The 14,175-nt window shown below is 44.0% G+C and overlaps 1 protein-coding gene across 2 annotated transcripts in view; it reads left to right on the top strand.

The window, feature by feature from the left end:
- The window catches only part of Fyb2 (FYN binding protein 2), a 104,764-nt gene that overhangs the window by 68,355 nt on the left and 22,234 nt on the right, over positions 1 to 14,175 (top strand). For both annotated transcript variants that reach the window (XM_048453234.3, XM_085686345.2), the window contains exons 6-9: positions 4,206 to 4,240; positions 6,077 to 6,108; positions 6,899 to 6,998; positions 8,103 to 8,262. In XM_048453234.3, coding sequence (XP_048309191.3) covers positions 4,206 to 4,240; positions 6,077 to 6,108; positions 6,899 to 6,998; positions 8,103 to 8,262 — 327 coding nt within the window. The remainder of the gene's footprint in view (positions 1 to 4,205; positions 4,241 to 6,076; positions 6,109 to 6,898; positions 6,999 to 8,102; positions 8,263 to 14,175) is intronic.

Here is a 14,175-nt window from a genome sequence, read left to right as displayed (position 1 = left end):
GGAGCTCCCTTGGTCCATCTTACTCTTAATGAACTGGCCTTCAGGGGAGGCTGAATGGATGTATCACACATGCAGGGCTACTCATGCTAGTGGGTGAGGCTGAGGATTGACTACAGAAAGCTGGGCAAGAGATGTTCATTCACTCACTGCCAGACACAAATTCCAAAGGTGGCCTTCCAGGGACACCATTTGAAGTGGTACCTAGTGAAGGGTACCTAGTGAAGGAATTACCAGCCCAAGCCTTTCTTAGGTCTTTTCTGAAGGGTCCTTTGATGCACTTAAGGAACAATGCCACCAAACAGGCAAGGGCTGGTGACTAAGGAGTCAGAGTTCAGAGAGTAAGACCTGGTCCAACTCAGAAATGGCTGTGTGGAACAGCAGGGAGTCAGGTGGGAGGAGAGGGAAGTGGCTAAGGCTATCCTTGACAGCAGGACCTCTTTCTAGTAGTCAAGGATAGACCAGGTAAACCTTAAGAAATTGGGGAACTATAGCCAGCAGTCGGGAGGATTTCTGTGATGTGCCCCACCTCTTACAAAGATAGGCGGAATTGACAAACCTCTAGCAAGACTGACAAAGAAAATTCACAGTATCCAGAACAAAGCAGAGACAGCCTCACAGAGCCTCTGGGCACTAAGAGATAAGGAAGCATTATAAAGCACTGTGTATACACATGAATTCGGCAGCTTAGTAAAAGTGAAACAATCCCTGTAAAAGTGCAGACTACCACGGAGCACCCAAAATAATTTGAGTCTCCCTGTAATCCTTAGGAAAAACCTGAACTTAGAACTTTAAAAGCTCCTCCAAACAGAGACTAAGGTTCTGGGTCAGAGGGTAAAGAGCTTGCCATGTAGGATATAGTAATTAGTGTCTGTTGTCCCATTGGCAATTCTGTCCCTTGAAGCAAACCCAGTAGCTGGGGTGCTTGGCTCACACAGTGTCCACCATTACAGAGCTCAGTCTCGTCGCAAAATTCAGGCTGTTCTGGAAATTACACAATTGTCCACAGAGGTCATCAAGACCAGGGTTCTAGAGGGGTCTTGGAGAGCCTTGGGGACACCCTCAGAACATGATGTTCTAAGCTAGGAAGCTGTTTCTCTTGAGTGGCCTTGGGCAAGCTTCTTCAGAGTGTGGGTTTTCATATTGGTACAGTTTGAATATTTGTAAAGGAAAGGTACATTAGTAAAAGTAAAGCAAGCATATTGCTTACACTTTAAAGATGTTTACTGCTTTACATTATCGAATTATTTAGTATCAGTGACAGTCATCTAACCGCCTGATGTAAAAGACAGACTTGTCTAAGATCCCATGGGATGTAGTACACAGAGAAGCAGAAGTCTCCAGGCCACGAACCTCTGCAGTTGGAAAGCAGCTGAGGAAACTCTGCTGGAGTTTTCTCTTTTTCTGCCACCCTGGTGAAGCCGTGTCAGAGGAGGAAAGTTCCAGGCTCCTGAGTAGAAAGTGAACTTCAAAGCTGTGGGTCAAATCTCGTTCCAATTCCTAGTCCCTGCTGATGCCTTTGGAGTATAGCCCACTCTCCCTTTCTTTCAAGATTGGAATCACATTATTTCTCCCTCCCCTTTCCTCACTCTGAACCCTCCCACCTGCCTCTTCTTGGTCTTTTTCAAACCTTGTATTATTTTTTTAAAAAATAACAGTATTTATTTTACATCCCAGCTGCAGTTTCCCCTCCCTTCTCTCCTCCCCCTCCTCTGTTCTTACTCCCCCTCATTTCTGTTAGGAAAGGGCAGGTCTCCCTTGAGTATCAATAAAACATAAACCCATGTTGTTCTTGCCTTGGTGTAAGTTCAGATCCCGAAGCTTCCTAATGGAGACCCTTTTCCTGGACACAGTGAGGGCATCTTTAGCTGAATGTGTGCCATCTTTGCCTACTTGCTGGAGCAAGCATCCCCAGGGAATCTGCAAGCCCTGGTTTTGTAGTTCCTCAGGCATCACATGCCCTGATATTCTCCATGTTGGTTGCAGGGGAGCAAGTGGGATCATAATCTGTTAATTCTATGAAGAGCACAGACAGATACATGAAAGAGAAGACTGTCTTTTTAAAAAGGGAGAAGGAGGCAGTACTCAGAACTGATAGAGTGGAAAACTGAATCATAAACAGATTTAAATTTTTTAGATTTATTTTACTTTGTGTCTTGTCTACATATATGTCTATGTACCATGTGTGTACCTGGTGCCCGAGGAGGCCAGAAAAGGCTGTCAGATTCTCTAGAACTGGAGTTGCTGGTGGTTCAAGCCATCATGTGGGTGCTAGGACTCGAACCTAGGTCCTCTGCAAGAGCAACAAATGCTCTAAACTGTTAAACCATCTCTCAAGCCCCATAAACAGATTCTTTTTTTTAAAGTGTGTGTTGTGTGTGGATGTGTGTATTAAACAAAAAATAAAATAAGGGACAAAAGTAGCTTCCTCTAAAAGTCCCTAAAGATGACCATCTGTATTTACCTAAACGGAACTACATTATTAACTATGTATGTAAAATTTTAGATCTAAGAAACCCTAATTTTAGGGAAGAATTAGGATTACATTTATTTTATGAATAAATTATATGTTTACATTAAGAACTGAGCAAGGAGGCATTTTTTGGTCAGTTTCAGGACAACAGAAGAAACACAGCAGAAGCCCTATCTGCTCCACGCTTCTGCCAACAGTTTAAAACTTTCAGAGATGTTTGCTGAGCAAAAAGCATGTGAGAAGCAACTTTCTGGAAAATTTGACCCTTTTCATACAATGTCCAGTATCCTGTAGACAACATTTTTAGTTGCCATCTGGGAGGTACTGCTGGGCTAGCTTCACAGATGAGCAGCCTGAGGCGTGTGGGAATTCATCTGAATCCCCCGAGAAGAAAGTAGTGTTGGGTTCACCGGAGTTGTGCAAAGATGGGGACAGACCACCAAAGACTATTACATCAGAAGTAAACTTTATTCCAGGAAAAAAAATAAAAATTAAAAAATAAATCTCCATGGGGCACAAAGAGTTTATCTGCTAGCTGAGACCACAGCTGGAGATGGACTTGTAAGGTTGTGGCAATGGGTTGTTTCCAAACTCCCCTTTTTCTAGCAAGAAGCAAGCATTAGGCATGAACAAAGGAATGTTTACAATCTTGAGGTAAAACTCTGATACAAATTGCCTTTTTTTTTTAACATTTTCCATTAACAGGGGTTTTTTGTTGTTTTTGTTTGCTTGTTTGTTTTTGTTGTTAAACTAGTATTTGTATTTTAGGTCATTGTTTTCTTTTAGCGCTTTCTGATGGTGTTTACCAAAGCTCTACACTCCCCTGAGACTGCCAGTTTTGTGTAGCAGAGAAGGGTACAAGACAATGCACAACAAAAAAGTCAGGAACATCCCATCATTTAAAAGTCAACTCAGCTCGCATCAATTGCTGGTCATGAGTTCATGAGTGGCCGGGCCGGGGGGGGGGGTATCTAAAAGCTGACTTTCAGTCTGCAGAGGGACCCCCAGTTTGCAGAGGGACTCCCACTTTGCAGAGGAAATCCCAGTATGCACAAGGCCACTTCAGCCTTGCAGACAGAGCAGAGTAACCCGCTGTCAACAGTTTGTCTTCAGACTGCTGAGAAAGCTCTGGCAGCCTGTTCTCATTCTCCTCGGCTCACAGCTTTATGTTTTTATTTCTACGTTCTTATTTCTGGAATCTGCATTTCTATATTCTTATTCTCGGACTCTCCAGTGGGAGGATTCAAATGTGATGCCAATTCCTGCCACTACTTATATGTGTTAATAATTGAGGAAGTCCTGATTTCATTCAGTAACACTCACAGAACCATCAGACTGTTTAGGAAACAAAGTCCTTGGGGCAGGAGATAGCGTTTATCTCATGAGTTAGACTGGGGTTCCTGTTAGTCCTGCCAGCCCCCGCCCCCCACCTTCCATAGCTGTCTCCTGCGCACTACCCCTGATTTTCAATGTCTTTTAAGCAGGATGTAGGCATCTATTTACTAACCCAGGAAACTTAAGATAAACTTCAAATAGGCCATAAATTTCACCCTGAAAATCCTCACAGAACTCAAACCTTGACCTTAGAATTTTCCTACCCATGCCGAGTAGGTCATAGATCGATACTCTGAAGCGTGAGAAAACTGGACTCTGCGATCATGTGAACTGTGTTAATCCTGAATATTGTAGGAAGTGGGTGGACCAACTGACTTGAAATATCTTTTGTTTATTTTAGTCACCTACGAAGTTGAAATTGAAGAACTCCAAAAGGTATGGCTTTTCCTGTCCTTACTGGTGTGCGACTAAGCATAGCAGACGTGAGTCTAGGGTACTTTCCAGCAAGACAAGCGCTCCTTATGTACAGCAGGTTTTTTTCTAAGCTCCAGTGGTCAGCATTCTGAACCCCAAGCCTTTAGTACAGAATTAGAAGGCATGTACTGAGGTGGGCAGAGATGATCTCAGTTGATTCCCAGACCTTCATCTCTTGTGGTCTGTTCCAAATGACCTGTAGTAACCATCTCTTTCAGAGAGAAATGTCCTTCAGAACAATCCAAATTTGTATATCCTATGCTTTCACAAACACAGTCAGAGTCCGGTCCTGGGTTCCTGCTGGTGTGGTATTAAGTGCCTCATGGAGGTAATAAGCAATTCAGTTGGAGTCCCAAGGAGAATTGCTGCTGGCCTCAGTCAAGGCTCCTGGCTATGTCCTTGAATGTTGGTCAACAAGGACATTGTACAGGACACTCGTTCCAATGGGGAGAAGAGAACACCCACATCTGGAGCCCTTGTGAAGGCGAGCATAAAGCAAGCAAGGATGGTGTGGCGTGTTGAGGGACATTCAGCACTCGGGACCACCACTCCTCTGTAAATGGAGTATTCCCCGTGGGGACAGAAAGCTTGTTTTATCATTGTTTCTGCCATAGCGAATGTTCAGTAAATGGGGGAGGGGGACCAGTACTCCTTCAAATTACATCGAGCAGCTTAGTGTGTGAGCTTCCGGTGCAGTGTCTGGCACATAGTAAACGCTTCCTGGGCACTTTTGTGGGGTCAGTTAAGGGTCTAGTCCGCACTCGGGGGGGCACAGTTTGTATTTAAGATGGGTGAGCAGAGTCTGATTTTATCTCTTCTGATGACTTGGCTATAGGGCTGTGTGAACACAGTTCTTGCTCTTACAAGATACTGCTGGATCCTTGCAGAAGGCCTGGTTGCCTCACATCAGACAGGCTCATGGCTGTTTTCTGTGGTTGCTGTCCTTTCTGACAATTACCTTGTCTGCCCCCTGCTGGCGGGTTGGTGTCTAGCATGAAGCCCTTAATTTGATAAGGAATTAGATAACATTCATTCCCCAAGAATACCGTGGGAGTCGGTACCCCTGCTTCCAACTATAAATGGTGACTCAAGGGCTCAGAGCTATTTAATAGCCAGTGATTGACATTCAACGATATTGAAAAGGATCCATCAGACTTGTTTACTGGTGCTGATCTGCTAGAATTCTGGGAGGAATCACTAGTCACTGAACGAAGGCCTGCAGGGCTCTCCTCTAAGGCAGTCTTTTAGATTCTTGTTTTCTATTTTCTTCAGGGTTCTTGGCTAGATTCCAAACAATTAATGACCTCAGATGTGGGGCCAGTGATTAAGGGGGAAGGGGGTCGTGCCATGTTGTGATCACTGGGGTGTAATCTTAATAGAACTAAATCTCTGCTATGTAAGAGTAGAATTTTGATCAGAGAGCGTGTAGTTAGGGCACAACCCAAGCAAGACTCACACACTGTCCTTTGGCAACTGCCACTGCCCGAATACCACACGCTGCACATCCCAACGTTCTCCCTTGGGGCATGCCTAGAAGGAGACACAGAGAAAGCTGCTCAAGACTTCTCATGTGTGGTAACTTACACACACCGCCCCCTCAGAAGTGTTGGTTGCTTCTCTGCCTGCGCTTCAGCCCCACACGCAAGAGTTCATGGAACTCTATGTGGACGCTGTCTACTTGTGCCGTGTCCTGAGAACGCACCTCCCACTGATCAAGTCCCCTGATGATTTATACCCAACAACAGAGACTACATTGGGTAAACTCACAAAAATGACTGTTTTCCTCTTTGTTTTCAGCCTTGGAGGAGTTTTCTTCATCCAGAACCGAGGTAAGTTTTCTCTCTAAGCGAAAGCATAGTCTAGCCACCTATGACTCATGATTGAACTCATTTTCTCGCTATGAGTTGGCCGTGTTCCCAGTTCTGTTTGCCCTGGACCTTGTAAGGGACCCAGTGCAAAGCAGGTTCTCAGCGGCCCTGTCTGGCCTTCCTCGCTCTTGTCATCTTAGCCCGTACTGTCCTCATACAGCAAACTCTGGTTGACAAAGCAAAGAGGAGTAACTGAATAGCCATCCTATAGACAGCTGTGGTAATCCAAAACAGATGGACAAGGTGTTGAGGGTGGGGAGACAACATGGCTACCCCAAGGTCTCATCAGTGGAGGATTCTTGAGTACTGTGACTTAGACAAAAGAGATCTGGGATTTGTTAGCAATGTAAGATGCAAATGGCTTGTTCGGAAAAAGTAGCCGTTGATAAAAAGAAGGAAGTGATCAAATAAGCTGGTGGGCTGGGGGAGATTGTGAGACTCTACACCCAAACAGGCACTGAGGGAAGGAACAGAGAGAGAGATGGAATTGGAAAGGAAGAAGCGTGGCGGATCACGCGAGGACTTAGACTGCATCCTACCTGTGTTAGAGAACTAAACGAGTTTATGCATGAATTGCTACTTACACTGGTTGGAACGAACAGACATGCACATAAGCTGTCTGTCTGGTTGATGGAATCTTGGGTCCTCATCTTAAAGAAAGATTCACTTTTCTCAGTCATCTCATTAGGATTGGGACAATCTGCCATCTACAGGTAAGACCTTACTTTTCCTTGGTATCATCCCATTTGAGCCCTAGACCTCAAGACAAAGAAAACTGCATGAAGGAAAAGGAGCCATCTGAATTCAAACCTTCCAAGCCAGAGGACTGGCATCCTAACCATCCTTCTAAGGTACCGGTGTCCAAGGGCGCATGGTGGAGTTCAGATAGGTGATCTTTCTTAAATACAAACCTGATGAGTATCATCCACTGATTGTCTTACAAAGCTAAGAATAAACCCCAAACTCCTTGCTGTCTATACAAGGCCATTCAAGAGCCAGCCCCACCCCATTTGTCTTTTGAGTCTTGCCTTCAGTCTTCCCTCTTCTATGTCTTCGTTTAGCTCAGCTCTTGTCCCATCTTCCACACGACTCCTTCCGTACTCGTAGGTCACTCGCATGTCTCCATCATTCCGTTCTCCATCATTCTCCATCATTCCAGCATGACAGCCCATCATTTGCTCATTCCGGTTTGTCAGTCAGATATTCCTGTCTCCCTCCATCAACCTCTTACCTACGTTTTCTAAGATAGAGCTTGATGGAGTCTGCTTTTAAAAATTTTTCCACACTCAGTCTCTCGATGGAAAGGAGAAATCTCTCCATCCTCTGTTTCCATGGCTGCGAACACTTCCGTACATAATGTCATATTATGCCCTAATTCCTTGTGAGTGTTCACCATGACCAATATCTGGGATGCTCAGGTCATTGCCTGACCTGCTTCCGGAGCTTTTCATACTGCCCTCCCTTCAGTATAGGTCTCATAGATGAGAAAATGCAGACTGGAGAAGGACCACAAGGTAGTGGAGAGGAAGACAAATGTCAGGGAAACTGGAGGGAAGGAGGGATACCCAGAAGCCCCCTTAGAGATGTTGAGAACAGGGATACAGGGCTAAGCTCCCTCTCTCAGTAGAATACTAATAATGAGACCCATCATCAGTTCTTTGAGCTGCCTAGATTCTTTATTAAGGGTATGAATGCCATGATGGTTGAGATGGAAGAAAGAGCCTGACTGGGAGTTGGCACTCTCTGTGCCAGGCACTCATTGGCTTTTCAGAAATAAATGAAGGGCATGGTATATACTCCAGTAAGATGTAGGGTCTGGTAAGATGGCGCTCGACAACCTGTAATAATTAAGAGTTGTTCTCACCGAGAAGCACATTCTGAAGACCAGAACGCATGAGCCAGGAAGTGACTTGACAACCAGCCCCAGCAGTGCTCTCCCTCCTGCATGTGTTTAGGTAGGTGCATGTGAAGGGACACCAGGAAAGGTCCAGAAGGCTGCAGTCCATGAGGACAGAAGGAACATTCCAGCTGGAAACCAGGAAGCCATGACTAACGTCCCTCGGAACAGGCTCTTTCCTGAGGACATGATGCCGATAAGGCACTCCCAAGACATGGGTGAGTTCCATTTCCCCTGGGATCTCTTCGCTACCAAATTGATTTAAAGAGGAGCATGGCCGAGATCATAATTGATTTACAAATACATGGTAGATGTTCATTATGTACCTAGTAACTGGAGGCTAAGGGCTGTCTTCCCCAGAGCAATGGGAAGAGCAGTAGATGGAGAGGCAAATGGCTCACGTTCAAGTCTACTCAACTGTGAACTTAACCATTGGGTGGTCAGTTTGCTTTCCAGTAGTGCAGTTCTCCATTAAAAAAGGAATCTGAGCATGGACCTCACAGGAGTTGGGAGGGCCAGTTCCAACCGCATGTCATGTGACAGTCTTGTTCTTCTCTTGTCTTCCTACTGACCCTGCTCCTGCCATTGGCAAACTGACGTCACGCAGCATCACGAAGTGACTGTTTCAGCTGCGTCTCCTTCCTTCACCTTAGTCAGAACCCCTGATTACAAGCAAGAACTAAATCAGACCTGGTTAAATCACTACTTAAAAAAGGCTCACTTGGCAGGAACTCAAGGCATGCCTGGATCTGGGGACACAGATAATATCACAAAGACAACATATCCTGAGTTCTTTCTGAGGCACCTCTGTTTCTCAGGCAGAGTCAATTCCTATAAAGTCAAGCTGGTGGCAAGCAATGATAGGATTACAAACCATTCTCTGATAAGCCCCAAAGGAAAACCAGTAATTTTTATCTTTCCACAGATGAAAGACATGAGTCTTACATTGTCTTTGATTGAGCCACATGCCATCACCAATTAAAAACCTATGACGATCTAATTGGAGGGGGCTATGTCATATTTTTACTGAGCTAGGAGTGGGTAGAGTCATTTCTACCAAACAACCCACTGCTTGTGTTAGCTACTTTTCTGTTGCTGTAAAAAAAAAATACCGTGACCAAGACAACTTAGAGAAGAAAGAGTTATAGAGGGCTTACAGTTCCAGAGGGTTAGAATTCATGACCATCATGGCAGGAAACATGACAACAGTCAGGTAGGCCTGGTACCGGAGCAGCTGAGAGCTCATGTCTTACCCATAAGCATGAAGCATGTGAGGATGAGTTAATTGGAAATAATATGAGCTTTTTTAAAATTTGGGGGTCATTTGAATATTCTACTGAGCCTCAAAGTCTCAGAACTCATACTAATAGACATGATAGAAGTAGCTATAAGTCAAGTAGGAACTAGGTCATATTTATATTAAGTAAACCATGGATTGCCATCAAAAGGATTCGATGTACTAATTTAAAAAACACACAAAGACACATGCACAGACACCACACACACAGAGACACACACATCCAGTGCGTCAGGAAGCTTTCTGCTAGTTTTCTCTCTTTAGCCTAGGAGACAGAGCTGAACACTTGTGCTCTCAAGATACTTGTCTCCTTAGTAAATTGTCAGTTCTACACACACCGGCAAGACATTGAACTGGTAAAATGCATTCAATTCACTGTTTAAATAATTTTATCATCTCGCCATCATTCTAGAACAACTCTTTAGTATGCGACAAAGTGAGACTCAGAAGAACTCATCAAGCTTTTGCTAAGAGGAGGTGTTGATTGCATAGGAAGGACAAATTTCGTTGCGGGCAGGATCAGATTACACCCTAACATGAAAGCGTGAAGTGTACATATACACATTAATATTCTAATTGACACTAAATTTAGATACAGAATAATTACAACTTTTATATTTTGAATCGGGTAAAAGTCCATTGTTTCAGTTGTTCAAGAAGTTTTGGAATGGAAGTGTTTTAGTCAACTCTATCTGCCAAGGCTCAAGCAAATGAACAGTCAAAAGTAGCAATGGGCACAGGAGACCTTATCTCAGAGTTGAGTTAAGGAGAGACTGGGAATTCCACTCAGGGACCTGAATGTCCTGGGCATGGTTTTACTGCTGAGCTGTGCTCCTGGCCACTCTCTCTAAAGCTTTAAGGTCGTTAGCATTCAGGACACACACCATGTTCCATCTCATTCCAAGTAGAGCCCCAGGCATGGGATAGAATTGGTGTGGTGTTCTCATTTTCCTAATGGTCTGTTTTAGTCTCGAAATGTATGGCTGTGACAACACAGAAGGCTCACCTCACTTCATTCTGAGAGTCCCAAAGGGCATCATGGCCTCAGTTACGTCCCAGCCTGGTCCCTCCTTATTTTCTCCCAAACTGTGTCAAGCATGATATGAGCTTCTAAAACTTCTAAGCTTACCCCAGTGACACACCTCCTCCAACAAGGCCACACCTCCGAATCTTCCCAAATAGTTCCAGCAACCAGGGATCATGTATTCAAATATATGTGCTTATATGGGACATTTTCATACTAACAAAGGTAGAAAGAAGAAGGGTTTAAAGAATCCTTGACTTCCTAGTGAGAACTTTGTCTAATAGAGGAAAATGCTGCAACCATCAAAAGATGGGGTGGATAAATATATAATATCCTGTCCACAAAATAAGAGAAAAGTTAGTCAGAATAAAACACAAGTTGCAAGTAACCAGCTGCAACAACCTGACAACATAATGCTGAATGCAAGTATGCAGCGCTAAGACGTACAAACTGCATCGCTGCATTAGTACAAAGGTCAAAGGTACACAGAATGCAGCAAGAGACTGTGGTAGGGAACAAAGCAGAGGCCCCCAAAGAGGCGCTCACTCTTTGACAGCGGAGCTGCTTGCTCTGATCAGTGTATGTGAAGATGTTCAGTATGAGACAACCCTTGGCCTGTAGTTCGGTGATTTATTCCCCTGTGTACTATGTTGTCATTAAATCTTAAAACAGAGCCAAGGATGCAGTTCCGTTGTGAGTGCTCACCTCGCATGGACAAGACTCCAGGTTTTTATTCACAGCATGGCAGAAGAAAGAAAAACAGTAAAAAAGCAAAGTGATATAAGTAATCATGAAAGTAAAAAAATATGAAAAGGTTTTAAAAGAGCAGGTAACTATTCAACACAAACATAACGCATATGCCTCTAAAATGAGACCATTTTAAAATTATGAAGAGCAGAAACCTTAGTTAATCAGGAAAGAGATTTAAAGAGCAGAGGAAATTTTAAAAATATGTTATAAGGAAATAGGTACAAACATTTGAATATCAGTAAATTCTGTGCATGTTGAACTTACTAGTTAGAGGATGCATTCAAAGTTTTCAAAATTCAAAATATTTGAGTTTTCTTTGCATGACCTGTATTCCTTGAGCTATGGGGATTTAGTAATGAGAGAAACAGTGAAAATCCTCCTCCTCTTCATTCACGTAGGACTGAAGACCCTATCTTTCATTCTACATAAAAGTCAACTCAAAACGGATCAAAGGCCTTAATGTAACAATTAAAACCCTGCAGTCATGAGAAGGAAACATGGGGGAAACCTGAAAAATGTAGGTATAAACAACAGCTTCCACAAAACAATGTCAGACGCTGACGAATGAGACTGTGAACGCAGAGACTTCTGACCCCACAGGGAACAGCAGAACACAGACAGCCTATGGAAGGAGGGGAGATCATTGCCAGCTGTTATTGACCATTCATATCGAGACTATATAAAGTTCAAAACTCAACACTGAAAAATCAAATCAGTCAATGAGTGAGCCCATGACTACAACAGACACTGCTCAAAAGAAGTACAAGCAATTTCACAGAAAAACATTCGCCTTCCTCAGCCATCAGAGAATGTAAATCAGCACTGTCCTGAGAGTCCATCTCACCCAACCAGAGTGGCCATCACAGGGAAAGAAAACAAGCACCAGAGAGAATATGGAGGGGACCCTTAAATTGCCGGTGGGAATGGGAATTAGGGCAGCTGCTATGGAAATCAATGTGGCCGCCTTTCAAAAACGCTAAAAATGGAAGAGCCACCTGACAAATATGCCCGGGGTGGGTGGATGAAGCTGGGGAGCTAAGTCAGCCCACCTGAGCTTATCAGAGCACTGCTCAAAATAGCCAAGGTACAGAGTCACCTTCGGCAGAAGAATAGCTAAGGGAAATGGGACACATGTTCATGGGCATGCGCATGCACACACGCACGCGCGCGCACACACACACACACACACACACACACACACACACATGAGTTTTATCCTATTAAGAAGAATGCAAAGATAGGGAAAGGACTCCATTAGTAAATATCTTGCCTTGGTATACATGAGAACTCATATTTGACCATCATAACCTGTGTTTACACAAATAGAAACAACAAAAACAGGCATGGTGTTATGCTTTGTAATTCCAGCATGTGACAGGGACCAGCAAGATCTCCGGGACTCACTGGTCAGCCCAGTGATAAAGTCTGTCTCTTAAAAACAAGACAGACAGAGCCTGAGGAACAATTCTAAAGTTTGACCGCTACCTTCCGTGTACACATACACATGAAGAATGGAATTACTATTTTCAGGAAAATGAATGGGATTGGAGAGGACATGAGAAAGATAGACTCAGGGAATTAATCATGTTTTCTCTCTCATGTAAAAAGACACTAACAGTAAGGCGAAAGGGTCCATGTGGAGGGAGCAGGTAGGTCAACAAGATGACAGATGCGAATAAGATCAGCGTGCACACATGGCCTGTAAAGAAGGCTGCCGTGCAGTGCATTCTCCTGAACAACTAATCTATAGTAATAAAAAGGCCCAGTCCCCATCGGGGTTGCTTTCTGATCCAATGAGGCAGACAAAAATAACAAAATAACAAAGATAATAAAATAGTCTTATATGAAATGAAGGCAAATAATATAAAGAAAGGAAGGAGAGGACGTTAAGGAGGCCATGGACGTTGAATGTGTCTGTGGATGACTTCCAAGGCCTCAAAACAATCCAGAAAGGATAGTTAATCCTACCCGTCCACGGCATTTAAAGTCACACAGGAGACACACCTCTTGACGTGTCTGTGAGGGAATTTCCCAGGCGATGGAGCTCGGAAGGCTGGACCCACCTGCCTGTGGGTCTCACGGTCCCCCATTCTAGGATTCTAGACTGAGTACAAAACAGGAAAGAAGAGAAAGCAAGCAAAGTCACAGCAGTCAGCTCCCTTTGCTGCCTGACTGCAGGCGGCATGACCAGCCGCCCCAGGCCCCTGCTGCCTTGACCTCCCTGACATGGTGGACTGTGAGCCAAACGAACTCATCCTTCCATAAACCTCTTTGGTCAGGTGCTTTGTCGTAGCAATAAAGATAGCAGAGGCACAGGTGTGTCTGATATAAGAATACTCTGAGAAGAAAGGACAGGGAAGCAAGTTCTTCCCGCTCAGAGCTGATCATAGGCACTGGAGGAAAAGCAAGGTCCCTGTGACCTGTGACCGGAACAGAGACGCTGCCGAGGAGAGCGTGGTGAGGGAGGAGGGGCCAGCACAGGCTTTTAGGAATCCCTGTGAGGGCTTTGACCTTTGCTCTCAGTACAATTGCTTTTTTAACCATGGAGAACTTGCAACACACAAAACAGTCATGACCAGAGTTGTGTTGTAAAGAGCAGGATGACTGAGAATAGACAGGTATAAGCTGAGTCAGGGGATCTGTTGTTGTTGTTAGTGATTTAGGTGAGAGGTTGGTAGAGGGCTCTGTGCTTGGACTGTGGAGGTGGCCTGGATTGACCGTAAATCCTTGTTCGAAGACAGGCAAAAGTTGACTAGATATGAGATACGGAAGGAAAGAATCAAGGATGTCTCCAAAACTTGGGGCCTGAGGCACCTGGGCAATTGGAAAGGTATTAAAGACCTTTTTAGAGAAAGTGTAGATTTAAAGACTAGAAATTTAAAAAAGAAAAGAAAAGAAAAAAGAAATCATGGGATTGGTTTGAAATCCAATATGCCTGGAATAGTCAATTGGAAATGGCAGGAAGGATTATGGTGGAACTGGAATTGTCTGTTGAAAATACACATTTGTGGATTATGTTTCTAAGATGATTCCATAATGCTTCTCATGAGCCAATAAGAA

This window comes from Myodes glareolus, chromosome 3, assembly GCF_982192425.1.
Source record: "Myodes glareolus chromosome 3, mMyoGla1.1, whole genome shotgun sequence".
In the NCBI taxonomy this organism is placed as follows: Eukaryota; Metazoa; Chordata; class Mammalia; order Rodentia; family Cricetidae; genus Myodes; species Myodes glareolus.
Note: the sequence above shows the minus strand (reverse complement) of the source record. Positions and strands in the feature narration are given on the sequence as shown.